This window comes from Falco cherrug, chromosome 8, assembly GCF_023634085.1.
Source record: "Falco cherrug isolate bFalChe1 chromosome 8, bFalChe1.pri, whole genome shotgun sequence".
In the NCBI taxonomy this organism is placed as follows: Eukaryota; Metazoa; Chordata; class Aves; order Falconiformes; family Falconidae; genus Falco; species Falco cherrug.
Window position 1 is genome coordinate 57,602,862 of NC_073704.1, and position 18,539 is coordinate 57,621,400.

At 44.3% G+C, this 18,539-nt stretch overlaps 1 protein-coding gene across 2 annotated transcripts in view; it reads right to left on the reverse strand.

Annotated features, from left to right (window-relative positions):
• Positions 1-455: 455 nt before the first annotated feature.
• The window catches only part of GALNT10 (polypeptide N-acetylgalactosaminyltransferase 10), a 90,566-nt gene continuing 72,482 nt past the window's right edge, over positions 456-18,539 (reverse strand). The window contains exons 8-11 of one of the 2 annotated variants that reach the window (XM_055718540.1): positions 12,432-12,539; positions 9,539-10,585; positions 7,306-7,455; positions 456-6,514 (exon numbers count right to left, since the gene is read on the reverse strand). In XM_055718540.1, coding sequence (XP_055574515.1) covers positions 10,307-10,585; positions 12,432-12,539 — 387 coding nt within the window. In that variant the 3' untranslated portion in view covers positions 456-6,514; positions 7,306-7,455; positions 9,539-10,306. Of the gene's footprint in view, positions 6,515-7,305; positions 7,456-9,538; positions 10,586-12,431; positions 12,540-18,539 lie in introns of those variants that run through there. The other variant, XM_055718541.1, reaches the window with a different exon arrangement.

Sequence of the window (18,539 nt, forward strand, 5' to 3'; positions counted from 1 at the left end):
CCCCTTGCAGCTGCCACTCTTTGTTAAATTTGTCTGAGCTGAGGTGCTGCAGGGTCCTCTGACAGGCTGGAGTTTTGGGGCACGGTGGGTTGTTTCCATCTGTTTCAGAGCTGGCTGGAAGCAGCTGCGAAGGGCAGACACAGAGATGCCAACAGGCATCTGCAGCCCCCAGCTGCCTGAACCTGCCACGTACGCCCAACACGGCGCTCAGGTGCGAGCTTCTTGGCTGCTCGTGCATGAACACAGTAAACCCTGCGACTTACACCCAACACAAAGGGCAGCTGAGAAGGATGTTTCCCAAGGGGGCTGGAGGAGAGCAGTGCGTGACGTGGCAGGAGGCCCACCCTGGGGAAACACCAGACCCCCGTAACTAAGCTTATTCTCATAAGAAGTAGAGAGAAGGGAAATAATCACTGGAGCAAAACAGGCAGGGACAGTCATTTCTGCATACACAGTTTTCATAAAACACATTAAAAATTTATTTTAAATATATTATAAAAGGAAGTCCATTCAACTTTAAAAACACTAGGCATTCTATCAATGATTCCCAATTTATGAAAGCTACTACATTAAAGTGCTACAAGTCCTTTACCACCCCCAGATATTAGGCTGTTGGTCCTAATATGCACAAAATAAATATACACCGATTCAAGAGGCACCATCCAGTTTTACAGATAAAATGCATGCAGTACAAGGAATAGACAAACTTGGACCTTATCACCGAGATCCTGGAGAATGCATTTTGAAACCAATTCCCTTCTCCACCCTAGAGGCTGAAGCTATTTGTTACTGTTATCATAAGGGCTAACTTTTTAGTCTGTTAGCTTTATCAGTTTTTATCTTGTTTTGTGGTCGAAGTTCATATTTTCTTGCTCACTAACCGGGATTAGGACTTTTTTCCCTAGAGGTACACTAGCAGATTAAGACCACATAGATCCCATGGCTTTATGTAAAACTCCCAAATCCCTCACATCTGCTGAAATCATTGAAGCCTTCTGGGTCATACAGAAGCATCAAGAAAGCTCAAATGCAGTGAATAAATGAACATACTTATCTAGCAGAGGCAGTGTCGAAAAACCCAGACATAGGCTTTTTATTAGTATTTCCATAACCTATCACTGCCTAGTTTCATACACAGATCTCCAAGTTAAAGTGTGACACTACAAAGGAGCAACCAGAGAAGGAGGTGAGTTTATTTCAGTTATGTTCTAAATTTATAATGTGAATAAATCAATCTGACTGGTTAATAGGATTATGAAATTAACTGACAACGCTGTGTTGAATGCTGATGGAAATTTCAGATCTCAGCTTTCCCATCCTCTCCTCTCCACTTGAACCAGGTGAGGACTTGCAACTTGTTTTAAAATACGGGCTCAACACTCACTAGGTCAGCAAATAAAGCACTTAAAGCTACATCTTGGAATCATCAGGTTGGAAAATTGCAGGACACAGATGTTCCTTGCTTAAGAGCAAGTAATAGGCCACCGGTAGACTGGGAGGGGTCCTGACTCCCAGTTCAGCTCCCCTTTTGCTATGTATCCTGTGAAAGAGCTTTTAACTCTACCGCCCCAAACTCTGACATTAACGTAAAGCTACTCACCATTTTGGCAACAGTTGGCTAAATATTTGTGATGTTTTTCATGCTAAATGAATGCTAAAATGGAAACCTAGATTGCTGCTTGTCAGATAAGGGCTGACTTAGGCACCACCGGGCTCCTTTGATGCAAGTGGTTAGAAATAAGGCAGGCGAGTAGGAACAAGAACCACAGCAGCTGGGAGTGGACGTGGGATGCAAGGTACACCCGGAGTCCCTTGTGCTAGCAGAGCCGGACTGTTTCAGACATAACTTTACCAGGGCTCTTTTGACTGAAAGCGTGACAGGCTGACTGCTAGAGGCTGGCTGCTCTCTCCAGCCGCCTCAAACCCATTCAAGTGTCCGTCCGTATCTTGAAAGACAATTTAAAATAAAAGCTTCTCCCTTTTTACCGAGCAGTTATGCAATTACCTGATATGACTTTCAGGAGACCTCTCTCCTCTCCCCTCGGTGATGTAAGCCAGCACAGTGACTATAATGATCTTACAGTAGCTACGAGAGCACTGTGTTCTTGCAATGCTGGTTGCCGGTGGTGCCTGTTTGACTTGCAGAACGTTGATATCTCAGTGCAGCAGGGAGGAGGAAAGTTTGCTGACTGGAACTCTCCAGGTAAAGGAAAGCAAAGCCCTGTGCATAGACTACTGTAAAACAAACCACGAAGAAAGTTTAGCTGAGCCATTGCTTTCTTGCTACTTCTGTATTAGAGATTTGAACACACCCTTTAAAAGTTTCCCAGGGATGGAGGGCACTGACTTTCTGAAAGACATTTCTGCTGCAGATTTTATATGCCTTTGGGACTACTTGTGATTTCTGATTTGGATACTTAGAAAAGAAAATGCAGGATCTTGCATGCTGGTGAAATGCATGAGCCTTCACCATGAGGCGAAACATCCAACAGCCAACCAAGGCATCCTCTGGTCTAGCTTTAGTCGTTACAGCATACCAAGAGGCAGCTGCCGTCCTTTCCAAGTCCTCCTGTGAGGAGTGACAAACCCACCCAGAGGCATTAATATCAATTTAACAGAGGAAACCTAGGAGCTTCCAAATTACTGTTGTTCAAACAGATTCTGCACTTAAAGTCAGACATTTTAAAAAACACACACAAACACAAACACTGCACAAATCAGAATCAAGCTTTCTCTTACATCCTCATCTCCCAACCCCTTCCCCTCTTCTCTGTTGTCCAGCAAGGCACTAGGAAATGGTTCAAGTTTAAGCATTTGCTGTACATTTACATTTAAAAAGGCACATCTTTATTTTAATGATGCTGTATTCCCCCTTCAGTAAGGCTCACACATTCTTCTATTGTGATGTGGAAAAGAAAGTTAATTTCCCAGGCATGAAAAAAGACACCTTGCACATGTGAGAGCCCCAAACCTATTACTCTGCCTGCAGGCCTAAGAGATTAGCACCAGTGTAAATCAAGAACAGCTTCAAGAACAAACCAAAGCAGTATTATGCGACAGAACACACATCCAGGGATCCCCTCGGTTGTCTGGGATTCTGATACTTAAAAGGAACAGAATTCATACAGCCACAGAGAGAGGAACGTTTAAATACATTTGGGGAAAAAAATATGAAAACATTTATTTTGCATTAGATGATCACTGGTATTTAATCTCCAGTCTTGACTTGCATGTGGATGTGAAGATTTGCTTATGTATTCATGCTTTAGCAATTTTGCTTACAAATAACCAAAAATAATTGGAATAATTAACCAGATTGCCCAGTAAAAGCTCAATTAAAGATGTAGATGATGAAATACAGCTTCTATTTTTCCATCAGTGGATGGTTGGCTATATTCACTCTTCTCATTAGTGAGCAAAGCCTCTAGGGTATTGAAAAATATAATTGATGTAAATAAATTAATAGCTCAAAGCCCAGCAAGCAAGTCAGAAGTGTACAGAATTTGTGAGGCACTTATCACACTCAGATCCCAAACCTTCAGAAAACAGAGCAGATCATCCATACCGAGAAGGAGCCAGTATGGCTACTCACACTAAAACTCCAGTTTCCGTGTACTGGTGGTTGGCTGTCAAACAGGAATTGCCTCAAAAATTACCTAATCTTTTGGTGCAAGCTGCTAAGAGCTGTCCTTTCTCTCCAAATTAAGATCACTAAGTGGTAAAAGACCTGTTCATTACGGCAGTTCTCTCTGAAGCAAGCATCCAGCAAGCCAAGCGGCTAGGACTCTTGTCACAAGGTGAGCCCAAGTACAAAGCAAGCCATGCATTTTAGAAACAGAAACTAATCCTCTCATTGGAAAAGAAAGACACACAAAGTTGCAAGCTGCAAGCAGAATGACCTACAGTCCATTTATATAATTTGCTGATTGTGACCCAATTATAAAAAACTAGCACTGTTCATGGACAAACAGCTTCTTGTTCCACAGGTATTAAAACATTCATAAAGACATCTAGTCAGGCCATCTAATGATCCACAGTCAGCACCACTAGACCAATGAGAGCATGAATAACTTAAGGAAAGCAACAGTCAGACACAAAGCACTGGAAGGTGGCTCTGTCTCCCAGAAACGAGAAGGAATCCTAATGACAGACATACTGTGGTTACTGAGAACATATGATGCCAACTCTGGTTGATGCTGGTCTCACTTCCATAGAAGTAGTGCTGCAAAACTGTCACAAGGAAAGCCTAAAGCTTTTTTTTTTTTCTTTCTTCACTCCCCAAACATCAGACACCAACACATTTGGCAAGCCTTGCCCCAGCTGTAACACGGTGCCTGTGTCTCCCTTGCTTTGTGGCTGCACGTACCGCCTAAGTTGGCAGAAGAGGTCAGACACGGCCTCAGCTGCGAGGATGAGAGGTGGAAATGATTTTGAGCCTCACAGTCAATACATCAGACTTGAGAGCTCGAGAGGCAGATATTTGTGTCCTAGTTTGCTCCCAGTTGACAGACACAGCACTACACAGCCTCAAAGACACCTGAAACATGGCCAATGATCCTACAGTTTGCAAAAGCAACTTCTTCCTTGTGAAGCTCTTCAGAGGGAGCCAGCCTGCTTGTTTGCTGACACTAGGCAAAAAATCTCCTTGCCTTCACATGAGAGACATCCCAGAGCAGAGCGTCCCTGCTCCTCCGAGGAGGGGGAGTCTGTTAACTGCATTTATCGAGAGTCCCAGAAGGGTGCCCTGCTCCTACCCCGAGTGCTTCAGCCTTTCACTCCCAGAGCTGCCTGCACACTACCTTCTCACAACACTCCTGCACGGGCAGTTGGACCAACTGTGGTGCTGGGCAATTACCAGAAAAGGGCTAATTTTACTTATTCATACAGCACCTTTGCAAAAGGTTAACATCACCCCCAGCTTTTACTAGAAAATGCCGCTGCCGACTTCAGTATAAGACTAAGCTGAACTAGTAAATCAAGTTTTTGCAACAACTTCACTAAAAAAAAACCCACCCTGGTTTAAAAACACTTGCTTCAGGTAACACTTGAAACCAACAGTCCTCCAGCCATCCTTTAGTGTCAGTGCCTTTTTCCAGCTCCTGGGATGAGACAATTCTGGTTCAGTGTTTGGCAGATCCTGCAGCCAAATCAGAAGGGTAATACCTTGCACTGCTAATTGACTACACAAGGGACAAGGTACCAGCGGAATGGGCCCATCAGTCCCACATCTCCACTTCAGCAAACAGATTTCCAGTCACAGTAAGCTGTACAGCACTGTGGATGTTGGGAGAAGAGGAGAGATTAATAGCACGCTCCCACAGGTCTGGAACACTGCTGACCACAGGACGCATGACTGCAACGAACTACAGACTGATGAACAAATGGATAAAGACCAATGGATAATCTCAGCCCTGACTTATTTTTCCTGAATTAATCTGCTCACACTGGCTGTGAATTAAGTTAGCCTTCAAACCTCTAAAGAAAAAAATGGAAGTTGCCTTCATGTAGATTTAACTCTGAGAAACTGTCTGTGCTAAAACTGAATAAAAGGCAAATTTGGAACATGATATCCAAAGGCTCTTAGCAAAAATCTTCACCTGTAAGAACTATGCTTACTTAAAACCCCTCTGCTAATCTTTCACCTTGAAGATTCAACAGCGAATGACAAACTGACTGCAAAGTGAATGGACCAGAAACCCAGATTCCTCATCATTAATAACTACAGTGATATTCCCAACACTTGGCTGCACTTCCACTAGAGCTCATTCCTTTATCAGAGCTATGGTTTGGAAAGTAATAATACTCAACCTGTTTGAAATATATTTTGGTTTAGGGGAAAAAAATATTAATTCCGTTTTACATTTTGATGGCCTTTTTTTTTATTGAGGCTTAAATCTTCTGTTCAAGATTTTACTTATATGGACTCCGGAAGATAAAGCATCTATATGGGAATGCTTCAGCAGGTGGTATAGCAGCTACAAAAAGTCCTGGAGGGTCTCAGATAACAAAATCATTTAACACCAGACCCAGATGGGAAAGAAAACAAAACAACAAAGCAAAAAAACCCAAAAGCAGTTTGAATCACATTCAGACTCCTCTAAAACCAGAGTTGCTGCTCAGTCTCAGCACAGAAGTGGCTCTGGCAAAGCCTTTAAAATTCCACCATCCCCAGAAGAGAAGGATGCAGCATCTTTGCAATAAAGACTGGCCTGCTAGTTACCCTTCTCCTGAGATTCTCCCTTTTACCTTCATTAACTATTTAAAAAAAAGTATTCTTAAAAAAATTTTTTGTAACCCTCCCCAGTAAAAACTATAATTGTAAAATATATTTTTTTTTCTCAGTCTTTTAAAGATCAAGATTTCTGTTAAATTTTTCCAAGACGGTTGAGTTTGTATGTTCAAATATCCACTGCTGTGTTGGAGATGAAGGATTGCAGCTATTCATAAAGATCTTACGGTCACTCTCACTGCAGTCCATACAGCTGCTGCTTACTGGATGGTAAAGGGTCTTGTCCTGGAGAAGAGAAATTTGATATGAGACTGCTAAGCAGGGAAGCAAAGCTGTTTTAAAACCAACAGAAAGACATCTTAAAACCCAAGGCAAGCTATTTTGTCATTTGGATGTATCCGAAGAAGTTGTTCCGCAATTAAGGGGTGGCAAGCGTCAGGGTACATTCCCACCCCTTGCAACGGTATCCGGCCCACTCCTCACAGCTGCACCAGGAAGGTCTAAAGCTCTGTCTGAAGCCGTGTTCTCCAGCCTACAGGCTCACACCCTGCTGCAGGCACTGTGGCACTGCCGTGCAGGCTGCAAGGACTACGATAGAGCATTTAGCCAAGAACTTACTTACCTGTTGCCCACAAAAGCATTGCTTAGTAGGAGGATGGATAAATCCTTACCTACTTTTGCCATGATCTCTATCTTCTAGTATTCAGAACAAACCAATAAACACAGCACACCCCTTGCAAAACCTGTTTGCAGGGAGTGTTGCATCACCTCGGGGCCGGCTGTGGGCAGGACAGTGTCCACAGCAAGGACAGGGTCCTGCTTAGCAAGCGCTGGCGAAGCAGTCCTCACCATTTCTAACCAGTGGAACAGGGGAATCACCTCTTTCTAATCAAGGGTAATTGATAGCACAGTGACAACAGATTGTCTGCAGATTCTCTTACTACAGCTACATGAAGAGAATAGAATACATGAGTGGTGACATTTTGAGGAGACTGAAGCGCCTATAGGCAATTTGACACCTTAAATAAGAATATGCGCACGTTCAGATGTGCTTACACACATGCACACACACTCACTTTTCGGTATCTCCAGAGCTGGTTCCCCTTCATTCCATGACAGTCATAGAGGGTCACAGGGCTGCTGTGGGAAATGGCATCAAAACAAAATTTCTTGGTATGCTGAGGATCCCCTGGACGGATGTCTTCTCTCCAGCTGAACGTGAATACCTGCCAGGACAAACAGACAGGACCCTCAGGATGGCTGGTACTGGGCGCCGTGCTTTCACCGGCAGAACGATAGCCCCTTCTTTGCCCACAGGGTGGGGTGGCTTCAGGGAAAGGACAACATCTTCTAGAGACAAACTGCTTCCACCTCTGGTGACAGGGACTGCTGACTAGGGGAGCCTGTAACAGCTACCCCGCAGACTGCCACACAGCATGCAAAACGAGACCGCGCTGCTGCCAACAGCCATGCCAGTTAGCTTGGGTACTAATCGCAGCCTTGAACGTCTCTGCAATGCAGACATACATCACGGATTAAGTGAGCAGCTGACCAATTACAGCACTTCTCAGCCAGCAAAAAAGGCAGGGAGCTACAGGAGCTCCGAGTTACCACGGGCAGTAAACACCTGAGTCCGCACAGGCAGCCTGCAGTCACCTTGAGAAGAGCCTGCCCCACACCTTCTGGGACAAGAGACTGGGAGCCCTCAGCTCCCCACCCCACTCCACAGGAGTGTCGGAAGGGCAAACACGAGGGCAATGCTTCCTGGTGCTCTCTTCTACTGACCCTGCAACGACGTCTCAGCACTTTCGGGTGAAATGAAAAGAGAAGAGAAGGGTTTGAGCTCTAGCAACCAGGCGCAGCCTATGCCTGGCAGTGCTGCGGTCGTGGTGAGTGCTGCTGGATGCCAGCACATGGGGCTTGGAGACCCCTGAGCCGCAGGGCTGAACCACGGGCAACGGGCTGGTGGAGGTACCACCACATACGAGCTCTGCCCCTTGCCCTGCCCTTTGGCTTGAGGCAGTAGAGTGGTTCAGCTGCATCTTCGGTCTGATGATCGCAGCTTGCCTTATGACATGTTTTAAGCATTGCAGGACTAAACCCCACAAAAGATAAACTTGTTTAAAGGCAGACACCGGTGTCAAGCTTTTGCTTTCTGCTTTGACAAGAACAGCATCTCTGGCAAGGATGCAAGTGTCCTCTGTGACCAGCACTAGCCAATGTGGTCCTGCAAGGCTACTAGCCAGCACACCTCCCTCTCAGTCCCTGAGGATAAGGGCTGTTCTCTGGGCTCCTTTTGGAGACAGGTGGAGGTATGATCCTCTCTTCAGAGACACTTCACATAGCAGTAAGAAAGACCAGTAATGAGCAGGGTGCTACTACTTGAGGCAATGTGGCCAAAAACTTGCACCCAGAAACTGCTTTGTTCCTTTCTCTCTTTTAAACCTCCCTTGTGAGGGAAATGACCGCATTTAGGCTCAATGCTACACAGAAGTTCAAAATACATTCTCCTCCTAAACATAAGCCAACGCTAATTGTTCAAGACCCTCCTGACACGACAGAGGCTTAGTTTTGGACCGTGCCTGAGAAAATTTGTTTGGTTTCTAGTTTTCATGCATCAAAATTGATAGGCAACAACCTTCTGTCTTCTACTACTGAAGCTGTTCCCCTGAAGAGTTATGCATGGCTCTGTAATAGAGGCATTGTTTTCTTGATCTTTTCTCAGCTCAGCTGCTACAGTTTAGACAAACTAATATTTCCCTCCTTTCTGTTACAATAAAGCTGTCGTTTCTGGCACCTTATATGTTGAGAGGGTGAATCTATAGCCTGGCCGGTTTCATCTCTCTCCAACAATGGTTGGGTGTTTATAATGCATTTGCCTCCTGTCAGAAGGATGATAGTAAGCAGTTATTGAACGCTCCTGCAGGTTCATTAATATGCATGATGCTCCTCTATCACTTCTTTCAGCACAACCTTTGAAGTTAATATTCACTTTGTTACATATTACAGCTGCCTTGTTACTGGTTTATTATTTTGGCATATTGTTTTCTTGTGCTTTCTTTTGCTTGTTCTGAGAACTTCAAAGCGGAGGTAAAAGCCCTGCACAAAGTCTGCCAGGCTCCAGACCCTTCCACAAGCACAAGCCACATCCTGCTACAAGCCTGTCAAGTATAATTAGCACATGAGCCTTGGGGTGCACAGCACCCTCTAAGAGTTCTGCGACGGTTTTCCCTCTCAAACATTTATTCTTATAACTTCTCCCTCCCCAAATGTATTTAGGGGCTGATAATTTATCAGAAGGACCGTTACCTGCACGTTGTTCCATGCTGCCTCTCCTCTGTCCTTCACACAGTTTTCCAGCCTCAGTGGGGATCCCAGGGCTCCATGCTTAGTATCTACACACAGGCCAGTTCCTACATTGCGTATCTGAAACAGTAAATCAGTCACTGACTCTCCTACTCTTATCAAGTGACAGAAAAGAAAGCTTAAATTTCCTCAAATAGTGGCAGTATTTGTATGAAGACACCCTCACGTAACTATACATCTGAGTTGGCAGGTAACAGCTAGGAGAAAGCACTGGAATTCAAAATGTGACCCACCTCCAGGGCACAGCAAAACCCATCAGCTACAGGACCGCAGAGCCCACCATGTTGTGGTGTGTAACAATTCATGACTTCACTCCTAGGTGACTCTTCTCCCAGAACACAGCCAACTTTCAAAAACAGGGATGGCTTTCCTGGCTTTCAGATGGGAAAGCTAAGGAGCAGAGTAGCTCAGCACAGTTATGTAGGCTTTTGGAAATACAAGATTTCTACTACTGCTTAGCTGCCACCTCTCCCTAGTCCTCCTTGTTGGCATGTTCTGTCTTCTACTAAATACATAATGTGCAGAACAAGCCAAGTCTCTATTCTCTGTGTAGCTGGGCACTAACAGAAACGGTTGCATAACTGCCGCCTTTGATCAGGCCAACACGATGGTAGAGGAGTTCTGGTCTTTGAAACATATCAAGCAGGATCTTTAAACACTTGCCACCTTACTCACAGCGAGCTGGTACTGGAGCACACAGGTAAGGCAACTTTAACAAACCAAACTGCAGCCTGTTTGCCCACTGCAGATTTCAAAGCACAAACTTGCCTCTCCCCAGGCAGCTGCTGGAGGCTCCACGGGTGGGTAAAACTTGGGCAAGTCCCATGCGACCTCGTTCATGAACCACTTGAAGCTTTTACAGTTGAGGTTGTTGCGAAGTTCCTTCTGAGCTGCGACGTCTCCTGCAGAGAGATGCCGGTACTCTGGTCTACGCTGGTATATGTACTCTGCATATTCGTCCATCCACACCTCAGCCACCCGCTTCAGGTTCTTTGTGGGTAACAGCCATGTATGAAAATGAGAGGAAAAAACACCTGAGAACACTCTGCATGGACTACTGACATTAGCATTCAGAACAGCTCTCATGTTTTTGCTCAGAAAGGATTTTCATTCACATCCACTCTTTCTCTCCAGCTTCAGGACAAAGATTATTTTTATTATTCTCTAGTTCCAAGGGACTTTTAGAAAGATATTTTCAGTTGAGGTCAAAACAGAATCCTGGCACTTGGCCATTATATCTAGTTCCTTGTAGCTAAGAAAAACAACATTAATCAAAAAAGTTGGGGATTTTTTTTCCTTTTTTTTCTGTAAAGAAGCTAGTCAGAAAATGATGCTGGTAAATACCACTGGACATTAAAAGGTCCCTGACAAAAAGCTGCTTTCTTAAATCCTTCTTATTGCATCTTTTATATCCATCTAGGAATGGGATTTGCAGTACTCCCTTCTGGAAAGTTCACAATATTCATTCTTACTACTATTTTTCCATTTTCTTGGGTAAAAAGCTGTTTAAGAGAAATTCTGAGGTATTGCAGGAATATGGAACTTTCAGGTAATGAACTTTCAGAATAGAAGCATTTACTTCCTGGCAGCAGTATATGTCACATATCACTAAAGCTTAATCCACTGTGCAATTCCAAGATAGCAATGAACACCACCCTCTTGAGATAGCCACCCAACTGCTTGTCACAGCACACTCAAGAGACTGTTGGACCTTGGACTGTTCTCTGGGAACATCAGATAGATTCCTGGTGTCACACAGCAGCGTGCCACGTGCAGTCGTGACTTCAGTGACCCAGCATCACTGCCCACTTTGCATGATGGTGGTCAGTCCAGCAGTGGTCATTTACTACCCAAAAAATTAGGGCGTTAACAATAAGCAGTGTGCTGACCCTGCCCCAAATGCAGCCTACAGGCAAGAGCGGGTGACTGAGGTGACTCAAAGTGACTGTATGATCTTAACAGCCTTTCCTTCACCTGTCCACTATCTCCTTCCAGCACTGTGGGAGTATGCAAGAACCAAATACTGAATCAAAAGAAATACAGCTCCTTCCTGAAGAGATGGCACAGACAGGAGAGCACTCCGTCCGTCTGACAGGTCATTGCTGGGCTCAGTAATAAACCCGAATCTATAACTAGGGTGATGCTATTAAACTGGGAAACATTTTAACAGCGTGCAAGCCAGAAGACTGCAGAACAGCAGGGTATCCTTTTGTGTTTGTTAGTTTTGCAGCCTCCCGGCTCCTGTGATGTTTTTCTCCCACCAGAGGGCAATACAATCCCTTCTCATCTGGCAATCGACTGGAGAAACCCAGTGCACGGTAGGCAAAAGCTCTTTCCTCTTTGGGCTACACTAGATTAAGAAATAAGATGGCATAGAACATTCCATTGTAGAAAATTACAGCTTGCCCATTCAGTGTCCGTGATGCTTGAAGTTGAGAGGTCTTTCAATCACCAAAACACAATCACCGTGCTGAAGCCTGCTGCTCTTGGAGAGCACAAGCCATAAAACGACTTAAGTATTATACAAATCAAGCCATATCTTGTTTTTATTGGTGATTCCGTAGCCAGCGCCTGATCGCAAAGTCCCTTCCCAACACCTAGCAACGGCTGCTGTCTGGAGATGGCAGCTGGCTGCGACGAGGCTGCAGCTCCCCTAGCTCTCTGCCCTTCATGCTACGCATTTCACCGCTGCAAAACTGCCCAATTTCATCACTGCCTAAGTACAGTTTATGGACTACAAAACCTACATTTGCCTCCCATTGTGGCATGAGAGGAGACAACAGCATGGTCACATTGCAGTCAGAAATCTGTCACGGGAAATGCCATTGCCACTTACTCTTGCTAGGCTTACTCCTGTAGGAACTTTGTATGGAACGTATTTTCTGTAGATATGACCAACTCTAGAGCAAGGGATGTCCTCCATGCGACCCCCACACATCCATACCTACGGAACAGCAGAGATACAGATTCACTCATGGTTATACAAAGAAAAAATGAAGAAAAAAAAAAGAAAGACTTTCAAGTCATGAAAAAGCTTAACCCAGATTTTTTACTTCAAAGTACACTCTCTCCCAAATACCCTCCCCTCCCTGCCTTAGACTCAAATCCTATAACTACCTGCTTGCAGCCATGCAGCAAGCCGTGATTTAGCACAACTGCTATCAAGCCTAATGGCTAAACAGTTCAATTTTGCATTCTTTAGAGAAAAGAACTGAAAAAAAGCATCCAAGCACCCAGAGAACAGCACACACCGCACTTCACATTGATATATGTTATTACAGCAATAGTAATCACAACAGTTAAACTGGACTGCCACGTAAGACCTGGGTGTAGGTTGTGTAATGTTGCTTAGAAGGGAGGTCACCTCTGTAGTACAGGTTGTGTTATGCAAAACACTCCATGGAATTTATTAGCTTGTTCAAGTGCCGGAAACCAGAAGAAACTGCTACTTTTTCCCATGGTTATCACCGCTCTCATATGGTTTCGTTGCTGACATGCACTCACTGCTTTTGCAGCTTTAGAATTAAGTGGAAATCCCTGCCTGGTGAAAACAAATAGCTTTAAAGAAGCCCTCAGAAAGTTGCTGGAACACACTGCTACTTGAAGACAACTACCTTGGTGCACGGTTAATGTCTAGATTAGGCCAGAAGTGTCTTTCCCTACCTGGGAAGATTTCACTTTGTGCCAACACTCTGCAACAACTTTCTTTTATTCCTTATTTATAGCACAGATGCAATTATTTCGTCCAAGTGAAACCAAAGGAGATGTTTTCTGAACCAGTCAATCTAATTCACTAGGTTTAAGAAATATATTAATATGTGCTTCCCAGAGTTATCTAATCAATACTTCAAGAAAAAGCATCCTTCAGTATGCAACACAAATGACTTCCTGAATTCTTAAAGCACGACACTGTCTTGCCCTTCATTTTGTCTCCAGATCTTATGTTAATGCCCCGAAGGCAGCAGTTATTTAAGAAAGTCCACTGGTGCTGCAGGCTGATGCAGTGTTCTTGATCCCTCCGTTCACTGTGGCTAATTTGAGCGACTGCAGTTCACTGTACAATGAGCTTAGTCAACAGCTTCGCACATAGCAGGCAATTCCATTAATATTCTACAGTGACAATATTAAATACTTAGCTTGGAAGAGAAATATTTGGCCAAGGCTGCTGCATAATTATTAGCTCTGACACTAAAGTCCTCTGGAGTTTCAGCTCTGTCTACTGGCCCTAATAATTACAGTCATTTGCTGACTGCGTATAACTTAATGGAGGTTGGTTGCTCTCAGTTAGAGGAATATTTTTCACAGGCAACTTTTAAAGTTCAAGCTACTTAATTACGTATCGTTATGGTGGGAAAGACAAGAAGAAAGTTGACAAACACTCCTTCGACAGAATTTCATTCCTTTTGTCCCTGCTGTGCCTTGAGAGGCTGGTACCTCTCAAGAGATGAAGATGAAAAAAAAACTTATCACCCAGCTTCTGTGAAGTTTCTAGTGGAATTAGAAATGCTTCTTACTCTGTAGCCGCTGTGCTTTTTGCTGCAGAGGCCCACAGTGTGATTTCTCTGCTAGGCAATTAACAGGTAGGCTGAGAAAACAGGAATTTGGGGATGTTTTGTGTTCCTATAACTGAAATGGTTTGTGCAAGGCTGTAAGAGCTGCAACAGATCTGGGAACTATAAAAAAACCTGCAGGAACAGCTGAGAAAGCCTGGAGCTCGGTCGCACAGACACACATACTCCTCAACAACCCATATTCTTACCCGGAGCACTGCACCCTGCATGAAGGAAGCCCTATTGGTTCACAAGCAGCTGCATTTTAGCGTAACACAAGCCTGAATGTGATAACCAGCTTGTTATCGTTGCTGCCTGCCCACAGGGTGCCTCACCTGCCCCTGATCTCAGAGGAAAGGCGTTCAGTCAGGCCACCCTGCATCCACATCTCTGAAAAGACAAGGTCCCTAAGTAACGGGAGAGACAGACCCCTGCAGTCAATGTGCAGCTGGAGAGGGGAGCACTGTCCTTGCACTGCGGATCTTGTGAAGCAATAATACAGGCAGCACGTACCTACTGAGTGGTACACCGGAGGCAGGGGGTATGGGCGGCTAGACAGAACCGATAATATGTTGATACATTGGGTCAAGAGCTCCAAGCCGGGACAAGACTCCAGGCACAGAAGATAACACTGCATAAACACGTGTAATGATGTAAGAAAAGCCACCCGAGTTACTGAACAAGTAAAATCTAAGATCACTTTTACATGTTTTTTTCCTAATTGTGCTTTAAAATATTTACTCCCAAATGATGCTGCAATTAATTACCAGTGCTGCATGGAGGCAACGGAAAGCTCCCCAATTCCTGTTAGCATTGCTCAGTGACCCTTTCAAGGTACTTTGCCAACTCAGTGCCTTTTTAACATTGTCTCATGCTGCAAGTGACAGCATGGCACTTCCAGTACAAATCTAATTTTAAAAGCATGCTTTCCATTCATTCATTGCTGCTTTGATTTATTTTATTAGTGAGCTGCTTTGTGTGGTGACAGAACTCATTACAACCTCCATAAAGACAATTACCAGTCCTTATCTATAAAACTGGAAGAAGAGGGAAAGCACGTGACACGCATCGGTAAAACACAGCTAACAAAAGCATTCGACAGCTAGAGTTAAAGGTCAGGGGAGTCACATCCAAGGGTCTGTCAAGGAATAACTGCAAGTGAAGCAAACCCAAAATAGCTCCATGCAAGCCGAGAGAACGCTTCCGCTCCGTTAGCGATACTTGGTTGTTTCTAAACACGGGTACAGTTCACAGGCACGACACACCAGAACTTAGGCTGCTGAAAACACAGCGCTGTCAAACAGCCGAACAGCGCTGTCCTGTGGGGCTGCACCTCGCGCCTTCACAGCCACACTGACCGTCACTTACGGTGTTCTCCTTAGGCCGGTTTCTTCCCATTGTTGTTTTACAGAAGGGTGAGATGGTGCCTCATCTCCCTGGCTGACATGACAGTAAACACCAGAGCCTGAACTTGATGCACTTAATTTAAATCAGCCGTTTACTAGAACAGCATAAGGAAAAGAATTAAAGCTGGTCAGGCAGGCAGTACTTTATACAACGATGTAATCGGATCTCATTCGAAGAGAACAGGAAATTTCTCTTCCTCCTCAGGCATGATTTTAACCAATCTGAATTTTGAGCTAGGAATCTAGTAGCTGACAGATCTGCTAGAATTAAGAGAAAATCTGGCTACACTGAGGTCAGTGGGCATACTGCAATAGATTTTTCTAAGGCCACAATCTCACCCTAATAATAAAACTATATACAAGGGAAGTAAAATAAAAACACCAGTGGTATTACTTCCATCTTCTCAGTAGCCTGGAGAGCTGTAACTCCATATTCATAAAGTGCCTCAAGAGCTTTTGACTCAGCTAGTATGCTATGAAAGCACAAGATAATATGCCACCTATTCTCTACATGGGAATGTTATGCTTATCCAATTCCCTTTCTGCTATTTCAGAAAACAATGTCACATAAAACAGCTGAACCTCTCCTCTCAAACACAGAATACAATACAGCAGTTGGTGTGTGAACAAAAATTATCTGGGTATACAAGGTTTATGGTTTCCAAAGACTGCACCATGATGAGCCAGCGCTTCCCAAGAGAGGGAAAAAACACACAAAAAGAAAAGAGTCAAGCCTTGAGAAGAAAGCTGCTTCTGCCAGCCACAACTGAAATACAGACCATGGGATGGACCACTGGAGAGAAGCTGGCTGATTGTCTGGGCACACATTGAAAGGTGGGAAGAAAAGAACACAGTGGATAAGTCAAGGGGGTTCTCTGCATAACAAGGTAGGTGATAGGATGAAAGCAAGGGCAACCAATAATTCAGAAAAATTGTAATCCTCTGTACTGTAAGCATCAGCTGCTGTCGCAGCTGGGACTTACTGCTCTATAACAGATTAAGGTAGCTCAAAAGGCGCAGGGATCTATGTTTGCACAATGCCTTCTCTCACACAACATATACCACCATGGTCTCTCTTTACAGTCTGGAGCATGTTAAAGTAATGACAGCACTTTCCAATAATCACATTTCGGAGAGTGGAGGGGTCCACCTTCTGCTGCTGCTTGGGGGGAGGCTGCTCTGGAACCTGAACCAAGCACATAGGGTGAACACAGGCAAAAAAATACAAGCCAGTGGTCTGAAACTGATCTCTGCATCACCAGCAAAGGAGAAAGAAGCCATCCTATACTGTAGCTGACAGCCTTAGAATTAAGCAGTATGTGCTGGGTTAAAAAACCCCCAAAACCAAAAACCACACGCACAAAAAAGGTAGCAGAATGCCCAGCCTGTTTCAGTGTGGGCAAACGTGAGCTGCTGGAAAGTGGTGGTAGAGTATGTGCCTGGAATAAGCAGTGGAGTCTCACAATCAGCACTAACTTCAGCAATACTACTAGAAATGTTGTCAGACGCGATCCCTTGGCAGCTGCACCCTAACTATGCACCTGCCAGGAGGCCTGTGGCAACATGTTGATCAGAAACGTGCTGCTGACACAGGGCAAAAGAGATGCATGTATTTGATATGCAAACAGAAGCTACGGAGCACTTGGATTTGCTGGAAAACACGCGACATGTTTTATGCTATGGAAATCAGGAGAAGCAATCCATGTTGATGCCTTGGGATAACAGCCTGCAAAAAGGGAACGATCTACGGTCACCAGAGTAAGCGCGGTGGATGCTACCAGTGTTGAAGCAAAGAGTGAAGACCACAAGTACTGCCCATCCCTTCTGCCCATCCCTCTTTCAGGGCAACTGTTGGTAAGGCTTGTTTGTACCAAGCCTTTTGAATGTTATGAAGGCTTTACAATCTCTGAATTACAAGACAAATGTTTCTAAGACTGCAATGATCATCACCTAGCAAGGGACACTCTGGATTCTCATTCTTTGCTCTTGAAGTACAATGGACAATTACAGGATTGAGAACCACACCACTCAAGATCTGAGGTACAAAGTACATCTATATTTATGCCTATACAAGTCAGACACATCACTTTTTCTTCTGTTTCCCCACACCCCAAAAAATCAGAGACTATATATTTATGGAAGAGAGGCGTGAAGCAGTTTAGTGAAGATTATATAAGCCAAACAGAAGAGAAGCCATAAAAATACTGGAAAAAGAGGCAACACGATCACAAAGAAAACTGAGCATAGGTAAGTGCTGTACTAAGTAGCATTTACAGAAAGGAACAGTTTAAATGCTTCATGCATACCACTCCCAATTAAAATACATTAATTTCAAAGAAAATAAAGTGGGTACGTAGGCAGCAGAATTCAGGTATGTGTTAAGTACGCAGGAACATTGAGAAAACCGGAGCTATTAAGTTGTGTTTAGAAGAGACACTGTCACTTTGGGTAAAGTATTCAATTTTGTTCACATCATTGCAGAAAGAAAAAAAGGCCAGGAAAAACTGTGAGAGAGGAGAGGTATGGAAGCAACCCTCAAAAAGCAAAAAAAAAACCCCAAACCTCAACGAAGTTCACTGAACAGAGAAACTATGGCTGTGGGGTTAGGGGGCGGCAGAACAGAAAGGTAAGAAGTGCTACACAGAAATAGATGTGCATGCTTGTTTACCCTTTCTCCAAACTACAAGGATGTACTTAAAGGTCAGCATCTGGTAATCCACCGAGACGGAGAATGGTTCTTAACACCACACAGGTCTGCAGAGCAGTCTGCCTGGAGCGTTCTGCGAGGAGGGTCATGAAAAAACGTGGCTCATTTGAGCAAGTGTTAATGCCTGCAACTAGAATTCAGGACTGCAATCTTCCTGTTGCATCTGAGGATGACCTGAAATAGGAAGTCCCCTGACCTGCAGAAGTACTGGGTTATAGGCCCTGAGCTATTCTGGATATACACAGATCAAGAGAAGGAAGAAGCATGCGTTTTCTGCTTGA